Source organism: Pinus tabuliformis, chromosome 1_2, assembly GCF_031772625.1.
Source record: "Pinus tabuliformis cultivar Carrire ecotype Pingquan chromosome 1_2, CPIR1, whole genome shotgun sequence".
In the NCBI taxonomy this organism is placed as follows: Eukaryota; Viridiplantae; Streptophyta; class Pinopsida; order Pinales; family Pinaceae; genus Pinus; species Pinus tabuliformis.
Window position 1 is genome coordinate 1,197,701,918 of NC_142298.1, and position 15,462 is coordinate 1,197,717,379.

Consider the following 15,462-nt stretch of genomic DNA (forward strand, 5'->3'; position numbering starts at 1 on the left):
TTTGGGCTGTAAAAGACATCCAATGGAGGTATATCCTCCACTTGCAGAATGATCTGATCCGAAGGATCTTTGGGAATTATCTCTATTTCTGTAGAACGGGGTAGGCCGCTGGTTCCACTTGGAACCTCTTTTGATGCTGTATCCTGTGTATCAGCCGCTTTCGATGTATCGGCTTCCTTTGAGATTTCAAGATTGCTTATGATTGAAAATAATTGCTGCCATTCTTGGAGCAACTTCGGGTCAATCTGGGCATCGACATTCACATCTGTGCTGCTCTACTCCTGCTCTTTCCTCTGTACTTTCTCCTGCTCTTTCCTCTGCACTTCCTCCTGCTCTTTCCTCTGCACTTCCTCCTGCTCTTTTGTTTGGATTTCTCCGGCAATTTCTGATGTAGTAGGAGGTTCATTGGTAAGTTGTTGTTCAGGCTCGCTTGACTGTGTCATTGGGGTCATTGCTAACAGATCTAGAGGCAGAGTTTGCAACCTCTACTCTCTAAGTCTGTTAAATTCGACCAACCCGTCGTTGTGATATCTCATCCTGGCTAGTGCTTGAACCTGAAATAGCGACTCGGCTGAGGAGAACAGGTCATCAAACTCATCATCTTTATGTTCAATTTTAGTGAGTTTTGCCTGTTCATGTGCATTGTAGGCGACTTTGTTTGGATCAAATTGCCTGTTAGGAAGAGTGGCGAGATTCAGTGCATTAATCTTATCTTCTTCTTTCTCTGCATGTTTATAGTCATGCAGAGCTTAAACACCACACCTTAGAGGAAAAGGAGGCCAAACCTGCTTCTTTTTATTCCTTAGAGTCTGTGTAACTCCTTCGGATGTAAGCTGATATGCTACCTCTCGAGCTAACAGTTTGTCGGGTGTATACAAAGGGAGGACATGAGGCTTGGCATGGCCGCCAAAAACTCTTACAAGGTGAATTTTTCTTCTCCGAACCATCTTCCTATGGCTGTCAAGTCAATCTCTTTCTGTGAGGAAATCTTAGGAGAAGGTTTGTCAAAAATGGCATAGTGAATGGGTAACATAAATCCATTGCAAACTTGATATAAGTGGTGCTTATAGTGGGCTTTCCACAACTTCTGATGGTATATATGAATGGGCATGGGATCCCGTGGAGTCCATCTCCACCCCAGCACAGGAAATTCGGAATTAAAACGGAGGGTATCCAAGATGTAGGCACTATAGTAAAATGGGGGAATGAACCTTTCAGTAATGCGGGATTTGTTTATGAATTCAAGAACTGTTGTTCCTAACTTATCAGGCAGTATATTTCCCCAATCCATTATTTCACTATTGCATGCTGCTTCCATTAAAGGTACCATTTCTATAGTGAAATTTGAGGAATCATGCAACCCCCAAATCCTACACATCATTACTCCAGCATAACAATAAGGAGAACACAAGGAATCGACAGAGTACTTACCCGAAGACTCATGCTTGTGTTTTGCTGGGTTTTGCCTCCAATCCCTTATGGGTTCTGATTCAATGTCATTTTCATTTCTGAACTTCTCCAGAAATGCTTTGTTGTACTTCTTCTCCGGTGTAGGCAAATGGTACATTTGCCTCAAATCATCGGGTTGAAACGAGCCGAACACTCTCCCGTCGATGGTGCAAAATGTTCTGTTTGTGATTGGGATTTCTTCAATTGCCCATCTTACCACATCTGTATATGGGAGAATTTTCTCTCGGGCTGCTATCCGATGAAGGTAAGAGTTGGCTAAATCCTTTAGAGTAGCATCAGACTTCCGGGTCGGGTCTGTTGTGGCTTGCACTGTTGTTACCTCAGGCTCTTCGGCCTCAATCAGATTGTAGATGCTCAGCCAAGTAGTTTTACCGAGTCCTAGACATGTGGTGTCCGAGATCAGTCCCTTTTTGCTTGGTCCTGGGTCGGCAATATGTTGTCCTGTTACTGTGGAAGCGGAAGCTGTTCCAGTTTTCTTAGATTTCTTCCCCATTTGGCTTGAATTTGCTGCTTCATAGGAGCTCTGCACAGGAGAGAAAATGAACGTAATGCGGAGAATTGGTGGCGCAAACCAAATATGAATGAGATATATTAATCAATGAATAATGGAGGATTAACTTAAGGTGGCCGCGGATACAATCTCTGAAGAGATTTTGGCCTTACTGTCAATCTTTTTTGAAATCTGTGCCTAGCTTTATCGCAATCGGCGATCGGGGGAATGCTTAAGTTGTTATATTGGTGTCCTTTCGGAATCCCCGATCGCCGATAGCGATATCGCATCGCATCGGGAGTTTTTAAACGAGGGCTTTAGATGCATGCATGCTACATTCCCCAATCACCGTTAGCGATATCGCATCGGAGCAAAGAGGGGCCTTTTGTTATAATCGCTTGCCTTCCCGATATCCGATAGTCATTTGTGCATTATCGCATCGGGGAAAATCAATGAGTCTTATGTCATGCATCCTTTTTTATTCCGATATGTGATCTTGCGATCGCTTTATCGCAATAATAAAGGATTATTCATTCTTTATTATAAGACTGATTATGTGATTTTTCAAAAAGGTTTATAATGTTTTATTTCTTTTTGGACCTTTTGAATAATGATAAGTTGATACCAATTTAATCTAAAAGGGACCCATTTCCTATTATAGTTTTAAAAATAAAAATTTTATGAAATGGGGGGGTTGTTGTACAGCACAACATGACCCCAACTTTAACTCATATAATTCTTTAGCCTTGTTGTCGTAGTACCTTTATGACAAGTACTTCTTTCTGAAAAGCCTCTTGAATTGCCGCCAACTCAAGTTGTTTGTCCTGATGTCTCTAACCTGCTTAACATCTTCCCACCAAATGTATACTTTACCTTTTAAGCTAAAGATAGCTATCCGGGTCTTCATGTTATCTGTGTACTCACACAACTCAAAAAATTTGTTCATTCCAAGTATCCAAGCCTTTTCATCTTCAGGATTCTTCATATCTCTGTCAAAAGTAGGTGGTTTATCTTTCTTGAACTCATCCGGCAAGTATCCCCTATCATTCCTCATGTAAGGGTGATAGCGATGAAGATCATGATGTCTATCATATCCAGAACTAGAATAATACTTGTGCTCACCACCCATCCTATTCGGAGTTTCTAACAACCTACCATATCTCACTATATCAGATTTATCTGACCTGTTTTTACTAGGAGATCTACTGCCATATGCTCCATTAATCCCATCCTCATGTGCATGGCTAATCTGAAGCGACCCTTGTCACTGCAAGTTCGACAAACTCTGAAGAAGTATAGAATTAACCTCTGCTTGCTTCTATTGTGCCTATATGATCCGATCATTATCTGCCTTACAAACTTACAACTCCTTATCTCTTCCTTCAAGCTCCTTAGTGTATCGGCCAAAGCAGAAGTATACCCCACACCACGTTTCTCATCTGATGCAAGGGGATATTATACGTAGTCTACCACCTTGCTAGCCATTTTATCTCTTTCTTCCTGCAATTCATAATATGTTAGATAAACCAAATCATAATAAATTGACGTACCTTAATATAGCTTGGGGAGGATACCTTGTTTGCAAGATAACCAAGTCAACGTGATACATGTATAACATAATCATAACAACATATCGACATACACAAGTAAATTTATCAATGCATAAACATCACTCTAACTAGGATCCAATCATCGATGAAAGGCCATATCAATAGTGCATGTTATGACCTCATGCATGACAACAACCATTACTCCATTATACACATTGCTACATGCAACCAACAACATGTATAAACAATGCCTAACCAACTAAAAATACACATAACCACGTGTAGTTGAACATAATCGATCAATTCTTGCAATCAACCTACAAGACTGATACATGTAATCAAAATACTCAAGGATGTAACATAACATACAAGGATGTAAGTAGATGAAATAAGGCCAACATGTAAGTGACATATAATCCATATGAAATCAGTCACGTACTTATGACGAATACATTCTGAAAGATCAACATCAAATTATCCATGATAACCATACTACAACCCTAATCCGTCATCAAGCAAATGCAACAAGTATATAAGTGTAAGAGGCACACATGCAACTTACATGCATGCATTACCAACACATTCAACCCATCCAGTCTGAGTGTTTAATCGTGCTCTGATACCACTCTGTAACACCCTCCTCCCACATCCACCCAAGTAACCATTCTAACTCAGGTAAAAATGAGACGATAGGCTACTATGATCATATTTGACCTCCTAGGTAACCTTAAGAAAGTGGAATCGACAAAACATCACACACATCCATCCAACATCATCAACAGAACCCTGAGGAGACAAGTCAGCCACTCAAACAACCTATCCCTGGGTCCCATTGTTCTTTTGGAAAATTTAAGGCTCAGTCGCTCTCATGTCATGGCAAAGGGACTGACTAGATACCTAAATTCACTCCCATAGGCTTGCATGCCAGCGACTGTGGATGAAACTTGTCAGTTTTGTGCCAATAACTCTGGGATTTGAGCCACTTTTTCAGGCCCAAAGACCAGGCCATTTACCATAATGGAATGAAAGCTCAAAATTAAGTAAGGTACAGGGAAACAGTGATGAAAAAGTAAATAGTTGATAAATGCCTTAACAAGGCCCTTACTAGCCATGACAAGCATTTCATCAAACATATCATTGACGTGTAAGCTATAAGTTATAGGTGTAAAGAAAAAAGTTAAGTGTAGGGGTCTATTACTTATTTGAGAATTGCCATGAACCATTGTTACCTCATGCCATTTGCTACCTTATCACTTATTAGGTCATAGATACAATATCCATTCAAATACAAGTAAAAACAAGCTGAAAGCCAAACATAACTATTGCCATAAAATGAACATGTAACGAGCATAATAGGAACATAATTACAATAAACACATCAACCATCAAAATCCATATATACACCAATACATTTACACATAAAATTAAATGGAATGAATTTCTCATTAATCAGTGCAATGAACTGATAGGAGATGGGAATACCACGTCCACTTGACTATATATTTGTTGAGCCAAGTATCTCTTTAGCCAATCACCCCCGTGCCATATTCCAAGCATGAATGTGGGACTCAAACCAAAAGAACCCAACCATGCATATCGAGGCTAAACCAACTCACCCTCATCAATAGAAACTAGGCTTTACCATAATCCATCCTAATCACTAGGCCTATACAATGAACACATCATAACAGGGTTTAGTGTGATCTCCACCTGATCACTAAGCCAAACAATCATGGATGCCACTGGATTTCTCCACCTACACTGTGAGGAATTTTCCTTTCTCCTAACCTCTCAGGCTTTACTGCAATCCAAACACAGATCACTAGACCCTAAACCAAGACCCACTCTCCAAGCTTTATTGCATATCCCAAACCCGAGATTACTAGGCCCAACAGAGAGCAACCCACCTCTAGGCTTTACCGTATATTTTACCATTCACTGGTAAGGATTCCTAGGCCATCTGAGGTAACACAAAATACGGATTTACCACGACGCATAGTCTAGTTTAGGGGTTTCTACGCAATGTGTTTTATCATTTCGGAGATCCACCTCACTCAGCTTCAAATCCACCCAAAAATCTAGCTCAACTAAACATGAGAACCCCATCGCACCATGACTATCCGAAAATGGCAAGGCTAGGTTGAAAAACACTGTTACAATTGGAAAAACTCGTGCCATGATAGAAAAGAACCACATGCAATTCCATGCATGCCAAATCTAGCAAGGAGAATACACATGAAACTCGATACCTATAATGAAGCCCATTATGGCTGCTTGATCCTGCTTCTTCTTACCTTCTTTGCCTTTTTTCCCCAATGCCAAAGTGCTCCAAGAAAAATCTAAGTGTCCAAGAGCATGAGAGAGAGAGAGAGAATAATGAAACAACTCAAAAGCTAAATTGACAAAAAGTTACCAACTGATCCTCAGAAGCCTTTTTATGACTGAGGCCTCTATTTTCTTCATTTTCCTCCTCACATGCAACCTGTGACCTTTCACCTCCTTTTTCTACTAATTTCCATTATTTTCATAAAAAATTGTGCCAAAAATGTCATTTTGCCTTTCCAAAGCCTTAGCCATTGCCTTTGTCAATTTCCTTAGCCATAAACAACCAAATGAACACGCCCTAGGATGTCTTGCCCAACATTCAACTTGGAGTAAGTGTCACAGTCATCCGTGGTTATTATTTTTAACAATTATTACATGGAATTTTCACCAGGGCTATTACAATAGGGAAATACCTCATAATTCATTGGGCCTTAATGGGAGGAACCCACTATTGTACACTTGCCTTTTTGAGGGGGAAACCTCCTAACGAGCTAAGCTCAATTAAAATATTTTTCCACACATATCCAAGGAGTTATCCATCCTCATTTATAATTATCAATAGAACTCTAATCATAAAAAAAACTCTTAAATCCCTAGTGGACTTTATTTAATGATGTTTCATTATATTTATTCACAACCAACTACCATAGTGGGCCTTATTTTATAATATAAAGGACCTAGTCCACCTTATATAGAATGCACTCCATTATTCTACTATTATTCCCATGGGTACCTCTCTAGGTACCCCCATATTACCCTCATAAACACACTACATTACACCCCACTTAGGAAAGTATTGTCCTCAATGACTATTGTGAAAAACTACAACCACTATATACCCTAGCCCTATGTATAATTTTTGACATAATGTTAATGTAAAACAAAGAATCAAAGTTCCATGTGTCAATGCCAACCAGCATGCTGATGTAATCTAAGTGGCACCATAAACTTGGGTCGCATATACAAGTGCCAATGTTGACTCCCCTTGGAAGATAGTTGAACTCTATAGTTGGCTAAAAGTGGTTCCCCTACTGTCTGCTTTGACCACGTAGATCTAACCATATTGAAAAAGTCATCCACATAAAACACTACTATTGTGGAATAAGCAAGTTCAAAACTCATATCCCAAACCAACTACACATGTCCCTCAATGATAAGCTCTACATAATGTAGTGTAGAGTCATCAAATAAAAGAGAAAAGTAATCTTTATCCAAAAAATAACAACTATCCAAATACCAAGAGTTACAAGCATCCTTGAGATCGTACTAGGAATATCATTCTTTGTTATATTCTTTCTTGATTTATTGTATATGGGCCTAAGAAAGAAACCCCCCTACGATTTATCTATCATTACTTGCATATATTTGAGTCTATAAGGCCAATACTAGTGAATTTTCTTAAAGAACTTAACACCTCCATGCCCATCAAGGTTAGAGGGTGAAACTTGAAATATTTAGCATACTCAATATTGATTGAAAGTATAGCATACCATGCATCAAATTGAATGGCTAAAACTCCTCTTTATAATGGTTCTATTCTAATGGCAATGGAGGCCCCTATCCAAACTTTTGAGCGCTATAATCTAAATAGCCATAACAAAAAGCCCTTAAAATAATTGGTTTTAAATTAGTGATATCGTGGCCTCCTAAACTCCAACTTAGATGATTTATTTTTTAAATCTAAATTTATTTTTCATGAGGAATTATGATCTATAGATTGTCAAATTTAGTGCCAAAATATACAACAAGTTATTTAAATGTTGTTGCCGTCATTTTTTTCATCAAAAAAACCACAAAAGGGGAAAATTGCCTTGTTTTGGACAATGAAATGTCTCAGATACCAATTGTGAAATACCCAAGATATGAGTATAAAATAAAATGCCAAATATCCGTAATTATAATAAAAACATTCCACACTTTATAATTATCAAACCCATAAGGTAGGGCAACACCTTATAATTGATCCTTTTACAGAAGGAACCCACTCGTGTTCACTTTCCTCTTCAAGGGGGCAACCTCCTAATGAGCTAAGCTCAGTTACAACATTATTATATTCATATGTAAGGACTTCACCATCCTTGCTTACAATTATTAAGAGAACCCTAATAATGACAAACTCTTAACTACCTAATGGACCTTCTTTAATGACATCCCATTACATTTATTCACTGCCCAACTATCACAATGGGCCTTATTTAATAATACTCTAGACATAGTGCACCTCACATAAAATGGCCTCAAATATTCTACTATCATTACCCTTAGGTACCTCCCTAGGTACCACCATATTGCCCTCCTAAGTGCACTACACTACAAGCTCTAATTTAAATATTAGATCAGATGGGAAATTGAGAGACAATGTAGACCTATAAAAGGAGTATAGGAAAGAGCCCAAGAAAGAAAAACCACATTCTAATGCCATTACCCCATCACAATACTTATTTAAATTGGAAGTGAAAGTGGATGCAATAAAGTTGAATATTAATAGTTAGAGGTCTATTTTAGCTTCCACCATAAAGAAGAAGAGTAAAAGATTTCATTTTCTAGACTAAAATTAGAGGGAAATGCATTAACCTAGTGGGAAAGTAACATGGAGACACTAAGCATGGAAGGTGATCTACTAGTAACTAAGTAGGAGGATTTCAAAATGCTCATTATGTCCTAGTTCTACCCTATTGTGTATGTAGAGGATTAATGAATCTATTGGCATTAATTCAAGCAAAGGTAGGGGTAAAGTGTGCAACAATACACCACTGAATTTAGGAAGATGGTTATCACATTGGATATCTATCCCAAGATCCAAGATGTACTCCTCAATTGCGTGTGTGTGTGTGTGTGTGTGTATGTGTGTGTGTGTGTGTGTGTGTGTGTATTTTCCATGCAAACTTCAAATATTTATTTCATTCACATATAGACAATTCTTATATTCTTTGGCCCCAAGTTTAAATATGATTCATACCTATGCATGAACTTCTCTCATTTGTTTTACAAAAGATTCAACATCAAGGCTTCTTTTCATCTCTATTAGTAAATCAAATGAAGGAACAACCATGTTAAGATTGTGTCCACATAATACTTAAAATACTTGACATTTCATTGACCTATTTAAAAAAAATGTATGTAGACTCCTACTTTGAAACATGAAAAGTGAACCAAAAACATATTCCAAAGTAATTAGTCAATGGAATTAAGTGAAAGAATCAAATATAAGTGATTACTGAAGAGCATTTAATTGTATTTGAATGACATTTCCAAGACTTGAAGCACAAACATATTTTAGTATAAAAAAAATTATTTGATTATCATCCTCCTTTTAACCATTTGGTTTGTAAACCAATGTTAGGTTCTTAACAATATGGAATATTTCAGGCCATATAAGTGATAATCGACCACCATAGGGACAAAGTTTGCATATAATCACAATCTCAGTTACTTGAAATGTATCTAGTTGGATTTACCTCAAAATGGATCGTGTATTCATGATAAAGGAAACCAACAAACATACTTCATATTTTCATAAAAATTATGCATTGTAAAGATCATTTAACTTAAGGGAGTCAAAGTCAACATTATTTATGGCTATAAAGGTCATAAGCAATTGGTTATGGTGTTTAAGAATATTAGAGGGTTTAGCAATGATTGGTTTCCCAAAGAGGCACCACTATCTTTGATTAGATTATAAAAGGATTCATGAAATGTGTCACTTCTTGAGAAACTTTAAATTGTGTTATGGAAAATTCTTTTGGATCTCATGCCTCATACTCATAGTAAAAACCTTATAATATTGAAATTGATACCAACTACAAGCATAAACAAGTGTTCCATGGACTATGTGTAATTATACAAGATTAACAACTGTGTACTAGGATAAATGAAATCAAACATTTACACAAGGAACAATCATAGGCCAAATCACACTTGTGACACTTGAAAACCAAAAAGTTATGCTAAGGCAAAGAAAACACAAGGAATGACAATGATATTGAGGTTACTTGGTAGTACCTATACACCAAAATTTTATATATTAGGTTGTTGAAAAAATTTACTTATACTAACATTTTAAATGAAAAACATCTACCATTTACTTTGTTGAAATAAGAAAATCTAGAACTTATCACACATCATCAATTGCAAATCAAAGAAACAACCCAAAAACAAAATGAGATCAAAGTGAAGTTGCTTATTTCATGTCATTAAGGGTAGTGTTTCAAATAACGATCCAACAAATGAATTATATACATAAATATGAACATGCATCTAAAGAAAAAAATCAAACCTCATCGAAATCTCAATTCATTCATTTCCCTCTTTTCCATTTTTCAAGAGTGTTTATATAAAAATACATATAAAAAATTAGACTACATAATGAATTTTGGGTTTATTCCCATTAATAATGTCACGAAAAGAGTGAAATTCATATATATTGTTGTTGATCTTTTTTCACGTTAATGACAAGAGTCAACCTCCTAGGGAAATCTCAAAGAACATATCAAGATCCCCTCTTTATTTTTAGAGAGGTGGTACTCCTCTTTTGATATGTAGAAGATTCTCATTATGGTTTTTGATGAATCCAATGGGTGAGTGCTAGATAAAAAACCCCAAAAATCTTCCAACAAAGCTCTCATACGACATATTTACTCATTAATAATTCAAGAAATGAATATGAAAAATAGATATTATATGTACTAGGGTCTACCTTTAACAAATATTTTTCCTTTCTCTTTAAGATAATGTGAGTCTATAATTATCTATAATTTGCAACATGAAATAAAAATATGTGTAGGTCTTCAAATAACTTTAACGGACTGCATTCATTAGAATAAATGAACTTGTAAAGCTTCAATTGCACAAGAATCCAACCATACATCACCATACAAACTCATGGTTGCAACATGAAACTTGAATAACTCTTTATGGGAGGAACTGACAATAATATCCCAATATAACAAGTTTGACATTGTCTGAAAACCGAAATAGCCTCCAAGATGACAATTACATAATTTTTTATTAAACTACATTTGTTTCATTACAAGTAGGGATCTTTCTCCCTGGACCTAAGATACAATATGAAGTGCTTGAAAGAAATGAGAAGACATAATCAAACTTATATTTTAATGTACTTCAACAAACATAGAAAATATAATGGAAGGAAAAATGTAGAAGAATACATAAGATGGAAAGTTGAGTAGGCCAATTCACAAAATCTCTAGGAAAGAAAACTCCTCTTCATCAAAAGCTCCAAAAGCCATAATTCCTTTTTAACATGATTTTCTCCCTTTATAATCTTCTCTTGATCATTACAACTACTTGGCATTGAGTTTTTTCCTTTTTTTGTTAACTAAATGAAGATTTATTTTGAAAATATGAAGTAGAAATGTATCCTCTACATTGGTTCCGATTTAAGATATTCTAGATTTCCTTTTCTATAAATCATTTTCAAAAAAAAATGTAGTGATAGGCCCAAAATGGTCACAAATACTCTTTTAATTTGTGAAATGATATCTATAAGTGTACCCATGGAAAGAACTCCCAACATCATCTTCACGTTTCCTCTTTCTAAAGAGATTTTGTTTTCCTAATTCAGACATCGAGAACTCAAATTATGGCCTTTGGAAGATATGACTTACCAATTGTTGATTTTTGTTGAAGGTGGATCTTAGCCCATTTGTATACAAGTAGGTCTTTTAACCCCATAGGCATAGTGATAATACACTTCAGCATATTTATAAAGATAACCTCCCTCATATTGTTTATGTATTAAGAATAATGAGTCACAAAATTTTGTGCAGTTTGTGGAGAACCTACTCAATCTTTAATTACATTGCTAGAAATCTACCAAAACTTATAAAAAAGAAATGAACGAGAGACATTCTAGTTTCCCGATAATTTCTAATCCTTAAAATAAAGTACTAGATTTGTTGAAAATGAATTGTGTCCTTAGTATGGTCACCAAAAATATTGATCTATTTTCCTATCAACGACAAAATTCAGCCTCCTAGGGAATTCTCAAAGAACTTATCAAGATCTCTTTTTCATTTTTAGAGAGGTGGTACTCCTCTTTTGATATGTAAAAGATTCTTATTAGGTCATAGATGAATGCAATGGGTTAGTTCTAAATAGAAAACCCCAACATATCCTCAAAAAAAGCTCGCATACAACATATTTACTCACTAAACACTCAAGAAATGAATATGAAAAATGAAGATTTAATGTACCAAGGTCTTCCTTTAATAGGTATTTTAATTTTCTCTTTATAATAATGTGAATCCAAAATCAACTACCACTTTGCAAAATGAAATAAAAATAAAAATATGAACATGTCATCTAATAACTTTAAAGGATTACACATATTAGAGTCGAACGAGTTTGTAAAGCTTCAACTTCTCAAGAATCCAATTATATGTCACCATACAAATTCATACTTGCAACATGAAACTTGAATAACTCTTTGTTGATGAAATTAACAATAATATTCTAATGTGACAAGTTTAACATGGCCTAAAAATTGAAATAACCTCCTAAATAACAATAAAATAAACTATAATTAAATTGCATTTTCTTTATTACAAACATGGATCTTGCTCCTTACACTTGAAATATTATATACGTGCTTGGAAGAAATGATAAGACATTATTTGACTTAGATCTTCCTATAGTTGAGAAAACACAAAAAAAATTTACACTTGAAATATTATATACGTGCTTGGAAGAAATGATAAGACATTATTTGACTTAGATCTTCCTATAGTTGAGAAAACACAAAAAAATCTAATGGAAAGACAAATGTAGAAGCATATATTACAGGGAATGTTGAGCACACAGATTGATAAAATCATTGGGAAAGGTAAACTCTTCTTTAGCACGCAGATTCATAAAATCATTGGGAAAGGCAAATTCTTCTTCAGCAAAAGCCTCAAAAATGTTACTTTTCTTAATGTGATTTTCTCCATTTATAATCTTCTCTTCATTTGTATAACTACTTGATGGATATGTTTTTCCTCCATAAAATCATTGGGAAAGGCAAATTCTTCTTCATCAAAAGCCTCAAAAATGTTACTTTTCTTAATGTGATTTTCTCCATTTATAATCTTCTCTTCATTTGTATAACTACTTGATGGATATGTTTTTCCTCCATATTAACGAAAGTATGTAAGAATTCATCTTGCCTTCATAATTTAGATATTCTAGGATTTTTTTTATAAATCATTTCAGAAATAATTTAGTGATAGACACAGTGGTCGTATTTTTTTAATTTTTGAAATTATATTTATAATTTAGACCTAGAAACTAATCCCAACATGTTCTTTACGCTTCAACTTTCCAACACGCTCTTGTTTACCTAATTCAAACATTGAGAACTCAACTCTTAGCTTTTGAAAAATAGTGACTCAACAATCATTAATTTTTAATTTTTGTAAAAGTGGATCTTGGTATTTAATCTACAAGTCCATATTTTAATCCCATAGGCATACGGGTGGTACCATTCTACATATTTATTAAGAACTTCCCCTATATTCATGTATTAAGTATAAAGAGACAAAATTATGCATTGTTTGCGAAGAATGTAAACCTTTTTTCTTTTGTACCAACTCATTGTCTAGTCATCCGTGTTTGATCAGTGCCCTCCAAATTTTATCCCAACAAAGTTGACGGCCATGTGCTATAGGGAGATAAGCCCAAAAAAATACCCAATGCATCGAAAGATGCAAATAAAATATACAAATAAAATATTTCACTCTGAGCTATACAATCGTTTACACACACTTGCTCACAAGAGATACAACTCCTCTGATGCAACCAAGACATATATTGAAACGCCTTTCTTTGCTCTGATGATGATGTACAGTTCTCATGCCTTTGATCTTATGAAGCAGCAGTCGCCGAAGATGGAGGGGAAGCGGCAAATGTTTCCACTTTCTCATCCATAAAGATCATCAAAATCTGTCGTTAACGGAATTCCGTCATCCATCAAAATCTGTTGGTACCGGCATTCCACGCTGCAGAATGCTTTGTCACCTCTGCAATAATCAGCAAACACAGAATGAGTCTAGCTCCGAAGAAAAGGAAATTATAATCAATTCAATTTAATTCTCAAAGATTTAAAGCCCTGTACTATAATTATAACGGACCTGTACATGTAGATGTCCTTCCCATGGTTCAATTGCCGTTTGCAGAGACAGCAAGCGCTGAGAAAATAGCCAACGGAAAACACTGGAACACTTGAATAGCTCCGAGGTGGCGATGCGACATCCCATATTCCCAGTCCATTTTGATTTCGAACTGGGTATTGCGCAATTTCACACTCCGTACCGGTACGAGTATACAAGTTATTTGTGCTCGAGTTTGAACCACGGGAGATAACACAAGTGTGGCTCTTTGTAAATCCGTGAGGAGAACCAATCGGTATTGTGTCGCTGTGCTGGTTGGGAGAACTCGACTGGACATCTAAGCCGTTTTCATGAAAATCAGTGATCCCAATTCCAGAAAATGTCTTGATGTCCAGTGGAGAAGTTGGGCTTTTGGTCCCATCTGAATCTGAGGACCCCTTTGCACGGAAACCTGTGAAGATCCCAGGGTCATTGCAGAACTTGTGGTTGTCTTCAGGGCAGTCTCTGGTGCGTGATGAATCGGATATGTAAGCAGGCGTCACGTAACACATCTTCGGTTCTCTCCTCTCCTCTTTTCCCGGATGGTAATGAGGACTCACCCTTCAACCGTTGTGCTTAAACACAGACTCTAGAATGAACGGTGTTCACACCCAGAAACTCCTTGTAGGCCACTCTTCATCCACAATCCCCTATGACTTCGGGTACATTCTTTCGCAAAAAGAGTAGTACTACTTGGAACTTGTGACACCTATACCACAATGAAGAGAACCTCACACTCAAAACTTGGACTAAGCCTCTCTGGACCTAGTGATGCAATATTGGTCCTACGATGAACCTGCATTGGGTCTTTTAGCATACAAAATTGCTGCAAAACTAGGATCAAAACTACACGAAGCTCCTGACCACTCCCTCACTTCAAACTGCTATTTTCAGAACTTCTGGTTAACAAAGCCCAGAACTCCACAAGCTTGTGCCTGATCAGCAACAGTGACAATGAAAAAAACTACAGAAAACCTTCTCCAATATCAATCTAATCCAATACCAATTCACCAACAAGAATAAAACACATCCTTCAATTCCGCCGCCGAAAGTCGCTCACAGGCACTAATTTTTTCTCCGCAAAACACTACACAAAATCACTAGAACATCCTACTCTGGCAAAATAAACCCTTCCTATAAACCCCTTCTTCAATCAATGCTACAGAAGCAGGAAGGCTTCCTACAGCGTTAGAACAATGATTTGACCAAGCCTCTGTGGCAGGGTACATATACGCACTCCCATAGGCAAGCATCTCGCGGAATCTGAATGGTACCCAAATACAAGAAACCGGGTAGGAGCAACGCCCACATTGCTCATATGAATCTGGGGGTACCCAAAAGCAGTAAACCAGGAACATCTATCTCTGTATTTATTTATTTAAACTCCAATGGGCACTGATGTAACACAAACACAGAATCAATGGCACAAAAAACGCAGCTAAGAATAATAAATTCCTAAAATATAGTTTTGTCTTTTGTT

At 36.3% G+C, this 15,462-nt stretch overlaps 1 protein-coding gene across 1 annotated transcript in view; it reads right to left on the reverse strand.

The window, feature by feature from the left end:
• Positions 1 to 15,241, reverse strand: part of LOC149210533 (FCS-Like Zinc finger 14-like) — a 61,441-nt gene extending 46,200 nt beyond the window's left edge. The window contains exon 1 of the mRNA XM_089394440.1: positions 13,965 to 15,241. Coding sequence (XP_089250566.1) covers positions 13,965 to 14,494 — 530 coding nt within the window. The 5' untranslated portion in view covers positions 14,495 to 15,241. The remainder of the gene's footprint in view (positions 1 to 13,964) is intronic.
• Positions 15,242 to 15,462: the final 221 nt, after the last annotated feature.